The 23182-nt window shown below is 38.1% G+C and overlaps 1 protein-coding gene across 2 annotated transcripts in view; it reads right to left on the bottom strand.

Moving 5' to 3' along the window:
* Nucleotides 1–23182, bottom strand: part of PPHLN1 (periphilin 1) — a 105189-nt gene that overhangs the window by 5459 nt on the left and 76548 nt on the right. For both annotated transcript variants that reach the window (XM_049783835.1, XM_049783836.1), the window contains 2 exons: nt 17778–17897; nt 11040–11180 (listed from right to left, as the gene is read on the bottom strand). In XM_049783835.1, coding sequence (XP_049639792.1) covers nt 11040–11180; nt 17778–17897 — 261 coding nt within the window. The remainder of the gene's footprint in view (nt 1–11039; nt 11181–17777; nt 17898–23182) is intronic.

The raw sequence follows: 23182 nt of genomic DNA, 5'->3' as shown, positions 1-23182 counted from the left end.
CTTAAGAACAAAGTATGGATCATAAAATAAACTTCAGCCAATTTGAAAGAACTGAAATGACACAAAGACTATTCTAAGACATAATGAGATAAAATCAAAATCAAAGAGAAAGACAGCAAAAAAATAACAGATCTGGAGATTAAACAACATGATTCTAAGCAGGATTTTTTTTATTCTAGAAAATATTAAATTTTATTTTGCTTTGTTTTAGAGCCCTATCCAGCAGTGATTAGATGTTATTCCTGAACTCAGGAATCACTATTGGTGATATGGGAGACCATATATGATGCTGGGGATTGAATCCAGATTTAGATTAGTCGTGTGAAAGGCAAGTGCACTACCAATTGTACTATCACTCTAGCCCCTAAAATATTTGTACTTAAATGAAAATAAAATGAATCAAAACCAAGATTTTTGATACAATGGAAAACAGGTTTTCTGGGGCTGAAGTGGTGGCAAAGCGGTAGGGTGTTTGCCTTGCAGGTGTCTGACATAGGACAGACATGGTTCAATCCCCCAGCGTCCCATTATGGTCCCCCAAGCCAGGAGAGATTTCTGAGCGCATAGCCAGGAGTAACCTCTAAGCGTCACCAGGTGTGGCCCAAAAACAAAACAAAAAAAAAAAAAAAAGGAAAACAAGTTTTCTAAGCCAAAGAAAAAATTATGAATTATAAAGATCAACTTAGTAAACATAAGTTAAGGAACTAGAAAAAAAAAAACCTACAGTACAAAGTATAAAAATTAAAACAAAGGGCTGGAGAGATAGTACAGTAGGTATGGCAAGTGTCTTGCATTTAGTCAACCAGGGCTTCTCTTCCCAGCATCATAAGGAGTGATCCCTAAACCCAGAAACAGGAGGAAAGCTTGAGCAATGCCAGACTTGGCGCGCGCAAGCACATGCGTGCACACACACACACACACACGCACACACACTAAAAAAATCGAGTAGAAATCAACCAACTGAAAATAGGAGATTCATAAAAATTCATGAAACCATGGTAGTAGTTTTTAAAAGATTGACACATCAATAAACTGCTCATCTAGGCTAATCAAGAAAAAAATAGACAAATTAGTAACAACAAAACAGAAAGAGACCTCATGGAAATACAAAAATATAATAAAAGGTAATTCTACATTGATAAATTAGCTACAATGGTTACAAGAAACTCTGAGTGCTGAGCAGGAAGTAACTCCTGAGCATCACTATGTGTAGCCCCAAAATAAAACAAGCAAATTAAAAGTACAAATATAACAAAATATGTAAAAGATATGTATCATGAAAACAAAACTAAGCAATAAACTGAAGATATTATTACTAGACACATTCCATGTTCATTTATAAGAAAACCAAAATTAAATCTTAAATCCACTCAAAAAAAATCTAGACATAGAATTGAAATTATTCATCTTTTTGGTTTTTGGTCCATACTCAGCAATGCTCAGGGGTTACTCCCAGCTCTGCATTAAGAATCACTCATGGTTGTGTTTGGGAAACCCTGTGGGATACCAGGGATTAAACTCAAGTGAGCCACGTGCAAGGCAAATGCCTTACCTGCTCTCCAGCTTCAGAACTTAAAAAATTTTTTACAAAGATTAATTCAATATGGATCGCAGGAAATATAAAGTGCTAAAATAAAATATTCTTAGGAGATTAAAAAAACTGAAGTGGGGCCGGGCGGTGGCGCTAGAGGTAAGGTGCCTGCCTTGCCTGCACTAGCCTTGGACGGACCGCGGTTCGATCCCCCGGTGTCCCATATGGTCCCCCAAGCCAGGAGGAACTTCTGAGCGCATAGCCAGGAGTAACCCCTGAGCATCACCGGGTGTGGCCCAAAAACCAAAAAAAAAAAAAAAAAACAAAAAAAAAAAACACTGAAGTGACAATTCCAAAAGTCAAATTCAAAGAAAAAGAAAAAATTAAGATTAGCTGGGTTTCATTAAAATTAAAACGTATTGCTCTGTGAAAGATATTAAAAGAATGAACAAAGTTGGGCTGTACAAAAGGTAGAGCACTTGCCTTGCATGCAGTCAACCTAAGTTAGATCCCAGTGTCCCATGTGGTCTGTGAGCCCACCAGGAGTGATTCCTGAGTGTAGAACCAGGTTTGACCTGAGCACTGCCAGGTATGACCTAAAAACCATGAAAAATGAGAGAGAGAGAGACAGACAGACAGACATATAGAGACAGACAGACAGAGACAGGCAGGCAGTTAAACAGAGACAGAGAGACAAAGAACGAACAGTCTACACAGATAAGGAAAATATCTTTGCAAAACACATGACAAAGAAGATATACAGTGTGTGTTAACGCTTAAAACTATAAAAATGAAATGACTTTAAAAAAGTACAAAGGTTGGGGCCGGAGAGATAGCATGGAGGTAAGGTGTTTGCCTTTCATGCAGAAGGACGGTGGTTCGAATACCGGCATCCCATATGGTCCCCTGTACCTGCCACTTCTGAGCATAGAGCCAGGAGTAACCCCTGAGAGCTGCCAGGTGTGACCCCCCCCCCCAAAAAAAAGTACAAAGGAGGGGCCGGGAAGGTGGCGCTAGAGGTTAGGTGTCTGCCTTGCAAGCGCTAGCGTAGGACGGACCGCAGTTCATTACCCCGGCGTCCCATATGGTCCCCCCAAGCCAGGAGTGACTTCTGAGCGCATAGCCAGGAGTAACCCCTGAGCATCAAACGGGTGTGGCCCAAAATCCAAAAAAAAAAAAAAAAGTACAAAGGTGGGGCCGGAGCAGTGGTGCAAAGTGGTAAGGCGTCTGACTTTCCTGCGCTAGCCTAGGTTCGATCCCTGGCATCCCATATGGTCCCCCAAGCCAGAAACAATTTCTGAGCATATAGCCAGGAGTAACCCATGAGCGTCACCGGTTGTTCCCCCCCACCCCCCCCCCGCCCCAAAAAAAAGTACAAAGGCTTAGAACAGCCCTCTCACCAAATAATACATCTGGATGGCAAGTAAACATATGAAAAGATATTCAACATTATACTTGGGTACTAATATTGATGCGAAACATTACTATATACCTATAGAATAAATAATGAAAATTAAAAATACTACCTTGCATATATAACTTTGATCACCAGAAGCCCCTTTGTTAAGTATCACTGGATATAGACCTGGTAAGTCTTAAGCACTGTCATATGTTTATGTTTATGGCTCTTGAGCATTACTATGCTGGTCCTAGTAGATAGGTCCCCAGCACTCAGCAAACATCATCAAGCATAGCGTAGGCCTCTGAGTACTACTTGTGAGACCAAAAAGAAAAGCAAAACAAAAACAAACAAAAATTCAGCCTTTCTCAACATTCATTGTAAAAAGACAGTGATACTGTAAGCACTAATTTCTACTGAGTGCAAAACAACACTAATTCATCTAAAAATTAGATACCCTTGGGGCCTGAGTGGTGGTGCAGCAGTAGGGTGTTTGCCTTACAGGCAGATAACCTAGGACTGACCCTGGTTCAATCCCCCAGCATCCCATATGGTCCCCCAAGCCAGGAGCGATTTCTGAGTGCATAGCCAGGGGTAACCCCTGAGTGTCGCCAGGTGTGGCCCCAAAATTCCCCCCCTTCCAAAAAAGATACCCTGCAAAGGATAGGGTATCAGGGATTGAACCTGGGTCAGTCCTGGGTCGATGGCATTTTTCTTTTCCTTATTTTTGTTTTTGGGCCACATCCAGCAGGGCTCAGGGGTTACTCCTCCCTCTACCCTCAGAAATTGCTCCTGGAAGGCTTGGGGAACCATATAGGATGCCTGGGATCAAACCTGAGTAGGTCCCAAGTTGCGTGCAAGGCAAATTGCCCTACCACTGTGCTATTGCTCCAGCCTATCCCATGACATTTTTCAAAAGAAGTGGATCAAACACTCCTGAAATTCATTTGGAACAATAAACACCATGAATAGCTAAAGCAATCCTTGGGGGAAAAAATAGGAAGCATCACTTTCTCAACTATAAATTGTACCAGAAAGCAATAGTCATTAAAACAGCATGGTATTGAAACAAAGAAATTCTCAGATCCATGGAGGTTGGAGACTGAAGTATTCTGAGACTTACGCCTACATATAAAACCAATTAGTCTTTGATCGAGGGGCAAGAAAGGAACTGGAGCGATGGCACAGTTTGCCTTCCACGTGCTGATCCAGGTTGGACCACAGTTCGATCCCCCAGTGTCCCATATGGTCCCCCAAGCCAGGAGTGATTTCTGAGAACATAGCCAGGAGTAAACCCCTGAGAGTCAACGGGTGTAACCCAAAATAAAAAAAAAAGGGGGGGGGCAAAATGGGGCCGGAGAGGTGGCACTAGCCAAGGAAGGACAGCGGTTCGATCCCCCGGCATCCCATATGGTCCTCCCAAGCCAAGGGCAATTTCTGAGCGCTTAGCCAGGAGTAACCCCTGAGTATCAAACGGATGTGGCCCCCCAAAAAGGGGGGGGGCAAAAAGAAAAGGGTGGGGGGGGATACAAAGAGTAGCAAGGAAAGCTAAGATATATAAGGCACTGGTAAACCTAAAAAAAACAACATCTAATTCTATCCAGCAATGGAAAGACATGAATAGAAACTCCCATAAAACAAAATACATATGGGGCCAGAGTGATAACACAGTGTTATCGCATGCCTTGCATGTGGCTGACCTGGGTTCAATCTCTGGCATCCCATATGTCCCCCCGAGCCTGCCAGAATGATTTCTGTGTGCAGAGCCAGGAGGAGGACAAGTACACTAGGTATAGCCCAAAATCGGGGGAAAAAAGAAAAAAATACAAATGGCCCAAAGGTACAAAAAAAAAAATTCTATACCATTAACTGTAAATTAATTAATTGCAATTAATCATTAATTGAAAATAAAAACAACAATGATATATCTTACACCACAGAGATGGGTACACATCTAAAAGAGGAAGAACAACCCGTGCTGGCGCAGATGAAAGGGACTCTCATTCATTACTGGTGGAAAAGTTGGCTGGTCCAGCCTTTTAGAAAAACAGTATAAACATTCCTCAAAAAACTAGAAATTGAGTTTCCATAAGACCCAGCAATACTGCTCCAAGAAATATACCCTAAGGCCCCAAAACACAATTCAGAAAAAGAAAAAGCACCCTATGCTCATTACAATAGCCAGAATCTGGAAACATCCCAAGTACTCATGAACTGATGAAAGGATAAAAAATAATTATGATACATCTACAAGATGGAATACCACATAGCTTAGGAAAAAAGAAATCATGAAATCAGCTTACACATGTATGGACATGGGGAGTATTATTCTGAGCAAAATGAGTCAGATGAATAGGGATAGACATAGAATGACTATATTAACTTTTGGGGGTTATAAAAGTAAATATTATAATGCTATTCGAAGACAATAGAGAACAGAGCCAGGAGAACCAAAGAAGGAAGCTAGCCAGAAATAGTGGAGGAGTGCAGTTTGGGCAGAGAAGGGATCACTATGACAATGATAATTGGAAATGATCAAAAAATAGGTGAACAGAAGTAATGTGCTATGAATGATATTCCTTCCACAATAAGATTGTAAACCACAGTGTCTAAATTAGAAAAAAAGTAAGAGAGAAAGAGAGAAGAAAAATATCTGCCACAGAGAGAGGTGGGAGAGGGTAAAGGAGGACAAGAGGGAAACTGGGGACATTGGTGTGAGAAATGTGCACTGGTGAAGAGATGGTTGTTGGACAATGTATGACTGAAACTCAATGATGAAAAACTATCTTGGTTATCTTGGTGATACAATTAAAAAATTATTTTAGAAAAATAAGACTAAACTTGGGGGCCAGAGAGACTGTTAAGCACAGGAGTGTAAAGCACAGATTGGAAAAGATCAAACAGCAAGTAGATTGCCTGCCTTGTATCCAGCAGACTTTGGTTCAAACCCTGGCATAGCATATAGTTCCCTGAGTATTCCAGGAATAAGCAGAGAGGAAAGATGAAGAGAGGGAGGAAGGGAAAGAGGGAGGAATTAAAATAGATACCACAGAAATTCAAAGGATCATTTACTATTACTAGGAAAATCTTTACACCATGAAGTTGGAGGACCAGGAAAATGGATAAATTTTTGAACTCATGACCTTCCAAGTCTAAATCAAAAGGAAACAGCACCTGAACAATTAATTGAAGTAGCAATCAAAAGTCTCTCCCAAAAAAGCCTGAATCTATGAGTATACTAACTAGTTCTTCCTAATCTTTAAAGACCAACTTCTAATTGTTCCACATTCTTCCAGAAAGTCACAAAACAAGGAATACTCCCAGTCCTAAGGAGGCAAACATTACCCTATACTAAAAGCAGAAAACTACATCCCTGATGAATATAAATACAAAGATCCTTGTACAGTCAAGTGGAGGCTACAAACATCAAAACACCAAAGTCTGTACCATTTCTATATGCTAAAGATGAGACAGTAACTAAAAAAACAATCCCCTTCATAACTGCACTTCAAAAGAAATTGAGTTCCTGGGAATTTCGTTAACAAAAGAAGTGACAAGCTTGGTCTTCAAGCCTTGAACATATATGCCCCCTGCTTATCTGTTTTTCTGCTTGCTAATTTTCCCTCTAGAGAGGTCTGCATTTTCTCTCAAACATACTTCTCTTTTCTTCTCCCCTGACATCTTTCCAAACTTAAGAGCTACCTTTAAAAAAAAAAAAAAATTGGGGCCGGGCGGTGGCGCTGGAGGTAAGGTGCCTGCCTTACCTGCGCTAGCCTAGGAGACGGACCGCGGTTCGATCCCCCGGCGTCCCATATGGTCCCCCAAGCCAGGAGCGACTTCTGAGCACATAGCCAGGAGTAACCCCTGAGCGTTACCGGGTGTGGCCCAAAAACCAAAAAAAAAAAAAAAAAAAAAAAAAAAAAAATTGACATAAAAAAGTGACAGAAATAGGGGCTGGAGAGAGAGCATGGAGATAGGGCATTTGCCTTGCATGCAAAAGGACAGTGGTTCGAATCCCGGCATCCCAAATGGTCCCCCGAGCCTGCTAGGAGCAATTTCTAAGCATAAAGCCAGGAGTAACCACTGGGCACTGCTGGGTGTGACCCCCCCAAAAAACAAAACAAAACAAAAAAACCAAACAAACCAAAAAAGTGACAGAAATAGACAAAACCCACAGAGATAATCATCACTAAAAGGAAAGGCAAAGGGAAATGAAACCCATCGCTATTCAAGGGTTGGAAAGATTAATCATTGCTGCAATAACAATCCTAAAGCACTAACCAGACAATGCAGTCCCAATAACAATACCCTATACATTCTCATGACATTTAGTGAAATGCTAAAATTTATACGGAGTAATAAAATTCCTGAATACTCAAAGCAATCCTATAGAAAAAGAACAAGGAAAGTATCTGTTTTCCCAACTTCAAATTATACTATAAATTTACAGTAATCAAGACATTTTAGTACTGAAATAAAGAAACTCAGAACAATGGAAAAGAATGGAGAACACAGAGACAGGTATGCAGACAGCTAATCTTTGACAAAGAAGTAAAAAGTATCAAGTGGAGCATGAAAAAACTCTTCAACAAATGATGCTGGAGAAAGTGACCAATGGTATGTAAAGAAATTAATTCAGACCCTTGTCTCACACCATACACAACTATGCATGCACAATTCAATATCAGATATGAACTCATAATATTGAAGAAACACCACAGAACCCTCCAGAACACTGAATCTAGAAGTATCATCAGTGATTGAATGTCCCTGGCTAAACAAACAAAAGAAAAAACAAACTTCAGATTAAAAAGCTTCTACACAGCAAATTCATAACCGGAATAAAAAGAAACCCCACAGAAAGGGGAGGATATCTGCCTAATATCTATATGACAAAGGGTCAATTTATTAAGAGCTTGTAAAATGTAGCGATAATCAGGGCCAGAGTGATAGCACAGTGGTAGGGTATTTGCCTTGCCCACAGAGTACTGGGACAGACCCGGGTTCGATTCCCGGCCATCTCATATGGTCCCCAGAACCTGCCAGGAGTGATTTCTGAGTGCAGAGCCAGGAGTAACCCCTGAGTGCCATTGGGTGTGGCCAATAAAGCAAACAAAAATAAACAAAAAGTAGCAATAATAGTATCTATAATAAAAAAAAATTAAAAAGTTGGGGAGGGACAAGAGAGATAGCATGGAGGTAGAGTGTTTGCTTTGCATGCAGAAGGACGATGGCTCATATCCCGGCATCCCATATGGTTGGTCTCCTGAGCCTGCCAGGAGCGATTTCTGTGTGTAGAGCCAGGAGTAACCCGAGTGCTGCTGGGTGTGACCCAAAAGCCAAAAACCAAAAAAAAAAAGAAGTTGGGGAGATGAAAGACACTTCCTCAAATAAGACATATATATGTGGTAAATATTAAAAAAAAATTCTCTGTATCACTTATCATCAAGGACATGCATATCAAAACAATGAGATACCACATCACAGCAGGTAAAATATTTTTATTTTATTTTATTTAATAAAATATTTTTATTTAAAGAATAAAAATAACGTTGATAAAGAAAATTGAGCTCCCAATGACCTAACAATCCCACTTTTGGGCATCTACCTCTATCCCTCTATGCCAAAGACTTCAAAACTTTATTTAGGAAAGATATCTGCATTCCTATTATCATTGCAGCACTATTCCCAATAGCCAAAACATTGAAAAATCAAGTATCCAACATGACTGGATAAAGAAATTACTTTACATATTCACAACAAAGTACTACTCAACTATAAGAAATCTTGGCATGGAGTTAGACAGTCTAGGTGTGACTCCATGCACCACATTGTACCATGAGTGTTGCTAGATATACCCCTAAACATTCCAGAGCAGCCCTAGAATTGCTGAGGTGGTCTGGGTATCCCTGGCACTGCAAAACCCAATCTACATCAATCCTCAAGCCCTTGTGCTAAACCAATGATATCATTACCCAAGAATCAGCAGTGGGCACCTGAACCTCCTAAGCACTTAGGAACACTTATACTGTCCCATCCAAAATAGAAAATGAAACCATATAAACTGCAGCTATATGGATGATTGATCATGCTTAGTCAGAAAGATAGAGAGTAATGCAGAATGATCTCTCTAATATGTAGTATAGAAACATAACTAGTATATTATCTCTCTAGCTCCAGTATCTAAATTTTTCCTTGCCAATACATAAAATCAAAGTATCCTAGTCAAGAAGGAAGTTATATTTGTATATTTATTTATTGTCCTTTTGAAGGGCCACACATGAAAGTTCACAGGGCTTACCCCTGGTTCAGCACTTGGGACCATATATGTTACCAGAAATAACACCTGGTGGCCACATGCCAACCCAATAAGAGGAACGACAAGAGAAAGGCACTACTCATAATACTATCTCTCTCGCCTTATAGTCCTTTTTCTTTATATAAGTCCTGACTAGTATTACCATGCTCTTAGAGTCCAGTTTCTTGAAGAATAGGTAAATGAAAACAGAAATAGTTATAGTTTAAATACAAATATATATATATATATACAATAAAATAAAAACTGGTTTCATGGGCACTCTGATGATGGGCATGGCATTAGAATAGCACATACATGAAAAGTATAACAGTAATTATAAGTCCAGGTGCCTCAATAAAAATAGTAAAAATAGGGGCCGGAGAGATAGCATGGAGGTAGGACATTTGCCTTGCATGCAGGATGGTGGTTTGAATGTGGCATCCCATATGGTCCCCCAAGTCTGCCAAGAGTGATTTCTGATCATAGACTGAGGAGTTACCCCTGATATCTACTGGGTGTGACCCAAAAACCAAAATATATATATAACTGGCTTCATATGAAGTAATTTTGTGTTTACTAACAAATAAGGATCTTTACCTGACTTGTAACCCACATTTCTAAGAATAAAACAATAATGAGCAATAATAAGATAATAGAGGTATTTAAAAAATTAAAAGACTTTCTTCTGGGGCAGAAGCGGTGGTGCAAGCAATAAGGCATCTGACTTGTGTGTGCTAACCTAGGACAGACTGAAGTTTGATCTTCCGGCGTCCCATATGGTCCCCAACCCACAAGCAATTTCTGAGCACATAGCTAGGAGTAACCCCTGAGCGTCACCGGGTATGGCCCAAAAAACCACCACCACCAAAAAAAAAAAAAAAAAAAAAAAAAAACAACTTTCTTCTGTTATTTCAGATAATGAAAAACATAACACCTGTAATCACAACATTCAAAATAAAATGTTACTAACTTGGTATATTTAAAATTCTTTCTTACTCTGCTTTATAAATTTTAATAATTTAAAAATATTTGCTATGAACTAAAATATTATTGTTTAATGCTTACTTTAAATTAAAAAAATATTTTAAAAAGTGGGCAGGCCAAAGAAACAGTACGGAACCAAGTAAGATGTTTGCGTGCTGCCAAAGGTAGCTTGAATTCCCTCCTGGAAACACATACAGGAGACCCAACATGAGAGATCCCTGAGCATGGATCAGAAGTAAGCCCTGAATATGTTAAGGCTCCCAGCACAAACTTTCTTTTTTTTCAATTAAAAATTAAAATAATAATAATTCAACTAATAAAAATTACTAATAAAATATTTAAAATTTTATTCCTAGAGTCAAAGAAGTAAAAATATAAAGTAAAAATATTTTATTTAGAGATTGGAATATAGGATATTTGTCTTGCACATGGCCAAACTGGAACTCGATCCCCGATATCCAATATGGTTCCCTGAGCCTGCCAGGAGCAATTTCTGAGCACAGAACAAGGAGTAACCCCTGAGCATCACTAGGTGTGGAACACCCTCAAAAATATTTTTTTTTCTTTTATTCAACATACATTTCTTCAACTAACACATAGAAAGTAAGAGAACTAAAGATGGGGGCCGGAGAGATAGCACAGCGGTAAGGCATTTGCCTTAGACACAGAAGGACGGTGGTTCAAATCCCGGCATCCCACATGGTCCCCTGAGCCTGCCAGGGTTGATTTCTGAGCATAGAGCCAGGAGGAACCCCTGAGCGCTGCCGGGTGTGACCCAAAAAAAAAAAGAGAACTAAAGATGACGTCTTTTAAGAGAGGATTCTTACCTGTTCAATTTCCTTGGTTTTTGATGCTATTGCTTTAGAGCGACTTGTTAGTTGACTGTCCTCAAATAATTGTATGCCATCTGCTACATTTGACTCGGGTTCCTCTGGATGATCAATGAACAATGGTGCTGTGGAGACTGCCTTTAAAAATAAAATTAAACCATTAATTGCTTTCCAATAAAACACATGAAATATTATGTAACATATATAGGACCCTCACTATTTGGCATAATTATTCAAAGAAAAAGTGCCACATGTAAACTATTATAAGAAAAGCTTTTACTTTTGTTATACATAAAGAACAAAAAATTTGAACAACACAAAGCCTTTTCCATTTTAAAATTTTATTTCACGCTATATTAAAATAGAACTAGAAAGTACTGTCCCATAACTATTCCTTACACTATTTCGAAGAAACAATGAGAACAAACACAGTTGCTATGTCTGCACACAACCAGCTCCAGAGACATACTGTTCTCAAAGATGTATACAAAGCCATGAAAAATTATGGATATGCAGGACATGCAGCTGAAAACTGGCAATTTCAGAAGACAGCAGATCAAGTGAAAGCCTGGCTGCTGTGCCCATTGTCCATAATTGCCGCTTAGCCAAAGGCTCTGCTTCACCACTCATTTACACCTCTTTACAAGATTCCAGGTGCCAATATTTTGGCTGATATTACCAGGAATTTTGGGAGAAGTGAGTGGGGGAACCCTCCCGCTTACACCCTGCCTCCTAGTACTTCTGGAATACTTGGCAACCGAAAACATGCCCTATAAAATTAGCTGCAAAATCAACAATAAGGCTTAGAATTCATTGACGAACCCATTTTTTTATGCTGTCATTGTCATAGGAACATGCCAATTAGAGGGAAATGTTTATCTGAAGCCACCTTATGTTCAAAAACAAATGAAGCAATAGAATGATCAACTAGCAACAAGAGCTTACAAAACCTTCTGTTGATGACTTATTGATCGCCTTGCAATATACAATTATCGATATTTCTTGTTGCTGTATTTTTCTCTTTTTTTCCTTTTTATAATAGTCAACTAGCAACAAGAGCTTACAAAACTTTCTGTTAATGACTTATTGACTACCCCTTCCACCCAGTTCCTAAAAAGTTGGGGCCAGAGAGCACAGCTGTAGGGCATTTGCCTTGTATGTGGCTGACCTAGGACTGATGGTGGTTGGAATCCTGGCATCTCTTATAGTCCCCGAGCCAGATTTCTGAGCGCAGAGTCAAGAGTAACCCCTGAGGGCCACCCAGTGTGAACCAATCCCCCACCTAAAGTCCCTAAGAACTTAATGTAACAATACATATTGCCAGCACATATTAAGACAAGGCTATCATAATAACAAATGATATTTAAAAGATGTAAAAATCATCATTGGAAAAGCTGTTCAAATAAATTCTGCTCAGTAATTTTAGAATCAAAATACTAAAATATCATTCAAAAGAATAGGGCAGACTATAGATATTGCATAATATATTGGAGTTTACTCCCTGCTCTTAAGGGTACCCTCAATAAAAACACTATCAAATGAATAAAAAAGAGACAGGAAATATGGATACAATATCCTTTTATATGTGTGTCTAAACTATCTCAATTGCCTATTAAGAATGGGAAAATAAAAGTAGCCTATGCTTTTAAAAAGGAAGTAAATAGAAGAACCAAAGCATAGACTCCATATTCCCAAACCACAGGAAAGAAAGAAAAAAATCACTCTGATTTGTCACCTTTTGGAAATCTACTTTAAGCACATAAGAAGTGTGCTCCCACAACTGCTCCCAAGGCTAATAAGTCTCCTCATGTAATTCAATACCCCTAACTATGGGTGACCGTGGGAAACTGTGTGCAGAGTTTCACATACTTTGGGAAAAACTGATGCAAACACTATAATTTAGTAGTATATACATTTCTGGCATGTATAATTTACTCTTTAAAATTTTGAACTGAACGAGGTGAGTGATCCAAACCAAGAGCGTGGCCAGGAAAAAAAAAAGGAAAAAAGAAAAAGAAGTAAAAAGGAATGTTGACTTGCAAAAATGGAGACAGCTGCTGGCTGTACGCGGCATGTGGAATAAAAAGCACCAATTTGAAGTAAACCGAGGTCAGTGAGGCCAAGCAAGACTGTGGCTAAGAGAAAAATGGACCACTGACCTACAGCTACATGAACAGATGTGGGCAGTGGGTGGTGTTTGGACTATGAAGTGCCATTTTGAATAGAAACGATGTGAGTGAGCCCATGCATGGTCTTTCCTCTATGGTCACACACTTTTTCTACTCAATAAATTCCATCAAAAAACATAAAAAGCACCACCATATTACAAAGTTTGCAATGAGGAAAAAAAAGCAGAACTGAATCACACCTTGTGGCTGAAGATGCAATAGTTCTCGAGATGCAAATAACACCAGCCACCTATAGAACCTCTCTGATCAGGACATTAGAGAGGAAATGATGACTGTTGAAAGAACTCAAGAAATAATGGAACAGCCCATGAGATTCAAGAGGACCTGAGAGTCGAAATGGGAAAACTTCAAAGATAAAAGGATTGAAAAACTTTGTAGTTGAAAAACTCATTAGACAACCTCACCAAAAGAGTAGCAGCTGCTGAGAACAGAATAAAGGAACTAGAAGATGATCTACAGATGAACTCAAAAGAAGAAACTAGAAGAAACTTAAAATGAATATAAAATGAAAAGTAACTTCAAAATCCATGAAGACAGCAATAGACCTTTAGGATAATTTTAACAGGAAAAAATAAGAATCATTGGGGGTCCTTAATGGGCCAGAGAGAACATTTCTAAGAAGCAAGAATAAAAGAGTAACAGTTACTGAGGACAGAACCAGTGAGTTGGAGGACGAGCAGCATATCACATCCACTCAGCAGAAGAAATTAAAAAAAGAGTTTTAAACAAACAGAAGATGGAAAATATCCTCATAACAGAAAACAATAGATCTTTGGGATAAATTTAACAGAAACAACATAGGAATCACTGGGGTTTTTAAAGGCCAGGAAGAAAATTCCTAAGAAGAAACAACAGCCAAACACATCATTGCTGAGAAATTCCCAGAATTGAAGAATGCTTATACCCATAACCTAGATGCCTAAAGAGTGCTAGCTAAATGAGACCCCCCCAAAAGCACCCTAAGGCAATCCTAGTCACAATAATGAAAACCATAAAAACAGAATACTGAACACAGCAAGATCAATAAAGGAAATAACATATAAAGAAGCAAATTTAAGATTTGTGGCAGATTTATCATAAGCAACCCTCTAGATCTGAAGGCAGTGGTAAGATACAGTAAAAAACTCAATTAAATGAACACCTCACCAGCCAGACTTTCACTCAAGTTTGAAGGAAGGATGTGCAGGTTAGTAGATAAAAAGAACAGCTCAAAGGGACCAGAGAGATAGCATGGAGATAGGGCATTTGCCTTGCATGCAGAGGACGGTGGTTCTAATTCTGGCATCCCATATGGTCCCCTGAGCCTGCAAGGAGTGATGTCTGAGTGTGGAGCCAGGAGTAACCCCTGAGTGCTGTCGAGTGTGACCCAAAAACCAACAAAACAAACAAACAAACAAACAAACAAACAAACAAAAATAATGCTCAGAAACCTGACAGACTCAAAGCCAAGTACTAAAAAGGGGCCGGAGTGATAGCACAGTGGTAGGGTGTTTGCCTTGCACATGGCCAACACAGGATGGACAGTGGTTCGAATCCCAGAATCCCATATGGTCCCCCGAGCCTGCCAGGAGCAATTTCTGAGTGCAGAGCCAGGAGTAACCCCTGAATGCTGTCAGATGTGATCCCAAAACCAAAAAAAAAAAAAAAAAAGTACTAAAAAGTCTACTTTAAGTCATACAAACCCTGTAAACAGCAATGAATTAAATGTACCAGTTAAGAAACACAGAATGACAAAATAGGGAAGAAAATTGAATCCAACAAGTTGCTGCCAGCAGGATACGCATCTGAATAGTCAGAGCAAACACACTCAAAGTCAAAGGGTGGAGTACAAACCTTCAGGCAAATAACTCTTATAAGGCTAAGGGCAGGCCAGATGTATAGCACAGGAGTAGGGCATTTGCCTTGCACGCGACTACTGTTTACCTTGCACGTGGCCAAACTGGGACAGATCCGGGTTTGATCCCCGGCATCCCATATAGTCCCCTGAGCATGCCAGGAGCAATATCTGAGCACAGAGCCAGGAGTAACCACTGCACATCATCTGGTGTGGCCCAAAAAACACAAAACAAAAGGCTGGGATGGACATAATAATGTCAGACGACACAGACTTAAGGCTTAAAAAGTTTGTAAGAGACAGAGAAGATCATTTCTTAACAAGGGAGCTATACATCAGGAAGAAATCACACTCCATAAAATATATGCACCCAATGAGGGGTTAACAAAAATTCAAAACTAATGATACAGAATTGAAGAAAGACATCAATAGCAAGAGAATAGTAATTGGAGACTTCAACAATGCTCTGTTCTTTCAAGCAGACTAAAACTCAACAAGGATATAATAGCTTTGAAGGAAGAAATGGAAGAAATGCTCCTTGTAGCTTTATATATAGGGCTTTTAATGCCACCAAAATGAATAAACATTCTCTCTAAGGCACAAGAAATAGTTTCCAAGATAGATCACATGACATGCTGGGCCATAAAACAAACCTCCATAAAATAAAGAGGATAGAAATTGTTTCTACTATCTTTTCGGACCATGAAACACTGAAAAAAGAAGTGAATTACAAACAGAAATTGAGAAATAACTTTAACACCTGGATAGCTCACTAACTGAACAGTCAGTGAATGAGAGAAAAAAAAAATCAAAGAGAAAATAAAGAGATTCATAGAAACAAATGAGAATAAAGACAGAAATTAAAAGAATATGTGGGACATAGAAAAGGCAGTACTAAGAAGAAAAATCATAACTTTACAATTTTAAAGGAAGTTATCTGTGTTAACTGTGTCTTACACAGATAACTTAATGAAAAATGGCTAAAAAAAATAGGCCAAAAACAGTCATGAAGGAAGTAATAAAACTTAAGAGTGCAAGTTAATAAAATAGATACCCAAAAAATAATCCATATAATCTATAAAAGCAAGAGTTGGTTCTCTTAAAAATAAACTAGACTGATAATCTATTAATAGGACTCAGAAAGAGAAAGAAACTTAAATCAAATCAGGTATGAAAAATGGGATATCACTCCAGAAGTTCAAAGGGTAATCAGAGATTACTTTGAGAATCTTTATGCCACAAAACAAGAGAACCTGAATGAATTGGATAAACTATTGAACTCCTATAACCTACAAAAGTATAACCAAGGTGATCTGGAAAACCTGAACAGACCTATCACATTGAGGAAATTTAAATGGTAATCAAATGGTTTCCCTAAAACAAAGCCTAGGCCTAAATGGATTCACTAGTGAATTCTTTCAAACCTTTAAAGAGGACTTACTACAATTCTTTTTTACAATTCCAGAAAAGTAAAGAAACAGAAACAGACACAAACAGTTTCTATGACTATGGACATGGAGACTATTATGCTGAGTGAAATGAGCCAGAGGAAGAGGGGTAGACATAGAAAAGTCTCACTCAGATATAAGAAAAATAAAAGATAGTGTGGTAATAATATCCAGAGACAAAAGAGTTGAATACTGAGAGAGCTAAGTTCATGGCATTGAAGCTTGCTACAAAGACTGGTGAGTGCTGCTAGAGCAATAACTACAATGACAACTACCATAACAATGACAGTGAGGAAGAGAGAGGCAGAATGCCTGTCTGAGGTGGTTGGATGGGGGAAGGAGGTCATTGGTGATGGGAAGATAGCAATGGTGAAGGGTGGTCTACATTTTGTGACTGAAACCTCAGTATGTAAATTTCTGTGGACATGGTGATTAAATAAAAATTTTAACAAATGTAGCACATAAACAATACCTTTTCCTTATACTTCACATTTAAAGGACACAATTTTTTAAGGGATAGGTTTGGTACTCCTGCCTTAGGGGCATTCCCAGAGAAGTTTAGGAGGTCTTTTTCACTGAAGTTAAAGACCATTTTAGTCCCTATACTAACACCTCAACCCCTAAGCTACTGAAGTCACTGACACAGTATGATAGTTAAATTCTATTACTCATAACCATAATATTTAATCTGTTGTGTATTTAATTTAATGACCCACTAGGATAGTTTCCTCAAATACATCTTTTTCTTTTTAATTTATTTTTTTGGTTTTTGAGTCACATCCAGCAGCGTTCAGGGGTTAACTCCTGGCTCTACACTCAGAAATTGCTCCTGGCAGGCTTGGGCAACCATGTGATACCAGGATTTGAATCACTATCCTTCTGCATGCAAAGAAAACAACCTACCTCCATGCTATTTCTCCAGCCCCCTTTTTTTAAAAATTTTTAAAACTTTATTTATTATTGATTAATTGATTTGTTGGTTGGTTTTGAGGCCACTCCCAGTGGTGCTCAGGGGTCATTCCTGGTTTCTGCATTCAGAAATTACCCCTGGCAGGATAGGGGACCATATACAATGCTAAGAATCGAAACAGGTCCCCTCCCAGGTCGGCCACATGCAAGGCAAATGCCCTACCACTGTGCTATCTCTCTGGCCCCTCTCCTCAAATATATTTTAAAATATTATACACAAAATCTCTTCTACTCATGATTTAAAGTCCAAACAATGCTCTCAAATTTGAAGCATAACAGACAATTTCTGACTTACCCCATACTCAGAAATTTCAGGTAAATTACTCTCATCTGCCTTCTCTAGCTTTTCACTAGCCCACTTGCTAGCAGCTTCAGCAAGTTCCTTTTCAGTTAGCCTAGTGGGCTTTTCTGACACCTAAGAAAAACAGGAAAAAAAGTTTGTTATAATTCTCAAACTTCAAATTCAAACTGAATTTGTGATTATTGATGTTGTTGTTGCTCTTTGGTGGGGAAGAGGCACAGCTGGCAATGCAGGGATTTTTCCTGGCCCTAGGAATTACTCGTATCAGTGCTTAAGGGACCCTTATAAAATGCTGGAGATGAAATCTAGATTGGCTATGTAGAAGGCAAGCACCCTTTCTACTATACTGTCTCTTTGGCCCCTCAAGTCAAACTTCTAAACTTCAAGATGTATACCCAATTACATTAAAAGTTATAAATTTTTAAATCTACATGGTAAGCAAGTATAGTTTAGTTATAATTCAAAATTAACAGAATTTCTTTACGTAGCAAATTTATAAGGCACAACTAAATTTGCCTCACAAATACAATCGTAAAAAGTGAAGAAATTTGGGGCCGTAGAGATAGCCTGGAGGTAAGGCATTTGCCTTGCATGCAGAAGGATGGTGGTTCGAATCCCGGCATCCCATATGGTCCCCCGAGCCTGTCAGGAATGATTTCTGAGCATAGAGCCAGGAGTAACCCCTGAGCAATGCCAGGTATAACCCAAAAACCAAAAAAAAAAAGTGTAGAAATATATCTAAGAAACAAAACTAAATGGCAAATAACTAATATATACAATAATATATGGCATTTAAAAATTAATATAAGACAATTATACATTTATATCTTTAATAATATTTACTGAAATTAATTTTCAGTAAATTCATAAGTAATGCAACAGAAAACTTCAGATGCTCTATTTATATAACTGTTTTTTAGTATTTCACCCAGCAAGATTCAGAGGCCATTGGCTCTATGCTCAGTAGTGACCCCTAAAGTGTGAGGCAAGAACTAGACTATCCGTTTTTGGATCACTGTTCCCAAGACAGAAAAACACTGATCCAAAGGATGTATGCCTACCACTATTCATTGAAGCATTCAGTACAATAGCTAAGACTTGGAATCAACCTAGGTGATCAACAGCAGACAAATGGATCGCGGAGATGTGGTATATACATATATACATACATACATACATACATACATACATACATACATACATACATACATACATACATACACACACACACATATATATACACACACACATATACATACACACAATAAACTACTACATAGCTGTAAGGAAGAATATAATCATGTGGGCCTGGAGAGATAGCACAGCGGTGTTTGCCTTGCAAGCAGCCGATCCAGGACCAAAGGTGGTTGGTTTGAATCTCGGTGTCCCATATGGTCCCCTGTGCCTGCCAGGAGCTATTTCTGAGCAGACAGTCAGGAGTAACCCCTGAGCACCGCCGGTGTGACCCAAAAACCAAAAAAAAAAAAAAAAGAAAGAATATAATCATGCAATTTGCCATAACATGTATGGAACTGGAAGATATTATTATTATTATTATTATTATTATTATTATTATTATTATTATTATTATTATTAAATGAAGTAAGCCAGAAGAATACGGAATGATATGTGGTATTTGTAAGAAATGCATGAAGAAGTTTAAATGGTTTAAATAGGGGTTGTTGAGAACACTCTAGGCCCCAGTGTACAGTAAGAAGGAAAGAAATTATGAGGAAGAGAAACACGAATATAAAAGGATGGAGGGCAAGGAACAAGAGGTCTCAGGTGCATTGTTAGTATTAAAAAGGGGCAGAAGTAAAATATCCAAGCCAGAGTCAAGAACAATGAAATCATGAGACCTAAACTTTAACAATCCAAATTTAAAAAAAAAAAAAAATAGGCTTGTTATGTTGAGAGTGGGTGGCAAGGAGTGGTGGCGTGGGATAGACTCTGGAAATATGGATGGAAAGAGGTCGAAACAAGTATGTCTGAAACCTAACTATGAAGAACTTTGTAATTCACAATGGGTCTCAATAAAATATTTTTTTTGTTTTTGTTTCTGAGCCACACCTGGTGATACTCAGGGGTTACTCCGGGCTATGTGCTCTGAAATTGCTCGTGGGTTTGGGGACCATATGGGAAGCTGAGGGATCAAAACGAGGTCCGTCCATCCTGGGTCAGTCGCTTGCCAGGAAAACGCCCTACCGCTGTGCTATTGCTCCGGCTCCAATAAAATATTATTTTAATAAAAACAAAATGTTTTATTCTTTTTGTTTTGTTTTGTTTTTTGTTTTTGCTTTTGTTTTTGGGTCACACCGGGTAGTGCTCAGGTGTTACTCCTGGCTCTATGCTCAGAAGTCACTCCTGGCAGGCTCAGGGGACCATATGGTATGCGGAGATTTGAACCACAACCTTCTACATGAAAGGCAAACACCTTACCTCCATGCTATCTCTCCAGCCCCAAAATGTTTTATGCTTAGCCACACTGATTCTAAGAGTAATGTTCACAGACCAAACATACAGAATAAAATTTAAAAAATCAGAAAGCAAAAACAGAGAAATGTTTTCTTTAGCCTATATGATAACTTTTTGATTCTGTTCTAATTCACTAGTACTTAATTTTTCAGCAAATAGATCCTTCAACTTTATGTCCCCGCCCCTTCTCTAAAGCCATTCACTTATCATAAATTCCTAATATGTAATATTTATAATCAAGTTATAATTATAATTATAAATATAAATTATAAATCAAATTTATAATCAAATTATAATTTACAATCAATTTAAATCCCCATGTTGTGATACATTGCTATTTACAAGTGGTTTTTTATGCAATCAAGTATTTTAATTATATGTATGTATGTATGTATGTATCTATCTATCTATCTATCTATCTATCTATCTATCTATCTATCTATCTATCTATAAAACTCATGAAAAAAAACCAGGTAGATTTTATTACCCCAACTGCTGAATTAAGAGATTAAATGGGGGAGGAGAGATTAAATGGGAACTGGAGTGGTGACGCAAGCAGTAGGGTGTTTGCCTTGCATGTGCTAACCTAGAATGGACCACAGTTTGATCCCTCAGCATCCCATATGGTCAGTCCCCCAAGCCAGGAGCAATTTCTGAGTTCAGGAGAAATCCCTGAGCTGGATGTAGCCCAAAAAGCAGAAAAAAAAAAAAAACGAGAGAGAGAGGAGAGAGAGAGAGAGAGAGAGAGAGAGAGAGAGAGAGAGAGAGAGAGAGAGAGAGAGAGAGAGAAAGAGAGAGAGAGAGGAGAGAGAGAAAGAGAGAGAGAGAGAGAGAGAGAGAGAGAGATTAAATGTAAAATATTAGGGATTTGTACACACAATTAAATACTGTGCTGGCATTCAAAACAAGTTCTTCTAGATATGGGGAGAGAGAATGGGGTGGGAGGGGCTTTTTTAGAAAAATAAGTGAATTAAAATAGGTTTTTAGTTTAGAGAAATGGGGAGAGGAAGAGAAGAAAAGAAGGAAAAAGGAAGAGAGAGATTATGTATTCACAAGAGGACACAGGGGAAGTGCAGCTCTCATGACAGTATATGGACAAGAGCAAGAGTACACCTATAAATTGAGATGTGGGCCAATCCCGGGGTAGAGAATGGGATGAGACCCACTAACACAATTTATATTGTCTGATCATCCAAATGGTTTATTACATGACAATAAAAGTGCATTTGCATAGAATGCTGCCTCAGTTAAGAGACTTAGCTTGCAACAAGGTCTAAATTAGAAGGGCATGTGCTATCTTTATTATTACTTAAGGGCTAAAATGTAGGAGAGGGGAGTAAGAAGAGAATACACACACCAAGAAAATATACTCAAGAAAATAATTTCTTGCCTTATAAATAAGTAGTGGTTTTGAAGAGACACAAAACACCGAGAAAAACATTATATTTTATAATTATAGTATGAAAGAAGCAAAATCTTAGAAATGGATTCTTTTTACTCACCTGTCATTAACGTTGTATACTTGAATTTTCTCATTTTTAACTAACTTCTAACAGTAAAGCAAACTTCCAAAAAATTATAACTATATAAGGGTAGTGATCATTTCTTTTTCTATCTTTTGGCTATAGCTGGCTGTGCCTAGAGGGCCAAAAGGACATTTTGATTTGTACGTAAGACAAGTGTCTGAACTCCTATTTCTTCTCCACAGTTTGGGATCATAATTAAAAAAACAAAAAACTACCAGATGGGAGCTGTACATTGATAATAAATCTTGTACAACTATATATTGGGAAAAGAAAAAGGAAACTGTACTTTACTGAGATATAAAATGTTTACAGATCTAAATTTATGAAACTGATTCCACTTGATTTAACTCTGAGTGAACAAAAAGTGTGAATACCTACATAAAAGTTCAGAGAAAAACTCCTGAAATTTATAAGGCTATTTCTCACTAATATATGTTAACATGTACTACAAAAGTTCTGTTATAACATTTATCCTGTATTAGGGAATGAGTATCTTATATAAGCTAATTTAAATATCCATGGCTTTTAATTTATCTGACAAGAAAAACAAATCCCTTTTGCAGGTGGGCAAAGTACCCTAGAAATGGCAAGGCAGAACCAAAATATCCAACACCTTTCCCATTTAAAATCTAGCATTATAGAATTTTCAGACTTCTGGATAGCTCTACAGATATCTCAAAAGACATCTTTATTTTTCCCTTGAGAAATAGGAAAGGCTACTAATAAACATTATCATATACTGTTATGTGATAACTACTACTGCTAAAACCCAAATATACAAAAATCAGAAAGGCACAGGGCCAGAGAGATAGCATGGAGGTAAGGCATTTTCCTTTCCTTGCATGCAGAAGGACGGTGGTTCAAATCTTGGCATCCCATATGGTCCCCTGTGCCTGCCAGGAGCGTAGAGCCAGGAGTAAGTAACCCCTGAGCGCTGCCAGATGTGACCCCAAAACAAAAACAAACAAAAAAATCAGAAAGTCAAACAGAAATGGAGAATTAAGAAAATATAGGAAGAGAAAGAGAGGTTCCAGAAAATCTCTAGCTTCCAAAAACAAGTGGAAAAAGCAATACCTGAAAATGTCAATTTTGAGAATTAGAACTATGTATCATATTTTCCCAACATATTTGGGGATTCAAGGAAGGTAAGAATGAAAAGAACGATAAATATGAAGAGTTGCTATGTCTGAGAAAAGGATTTAACTTCTGGATATCATTTTAAAATAGGCATACTTTCATTAAAGTAGAAAATTGATCGTAACATTAACATAACACATTAACCCATAGTATTCAATGACAACTTTAATAAAGTGAACAATTTATGACAGTAAAGCACTGTAAATAAATGGTTAAAAATCCTGAATCTTTATACTCCCAAAATCCCTGATAATAAAGATT

The sequence above is a fragment of the Suncus etruscus genome, chromosome 11, assembly GCF_024139225.1.
Source record: "Suncus etruscus isolate mSunEtr1 chromosome 11, mSunEtr1.pri.cur, whole genome shotgun sequence".
NCBI lineage: Eukaryota > Metazoa > Chordata > Mammalia > Eulipotyphla > Soricidae > Suncus > Suncus etruscus.
The sequence above is the reverse complement of the archived record's forward strand: the minus strand, read 5'-3'. Positions and strand labels throughout refer to the sequence as shown.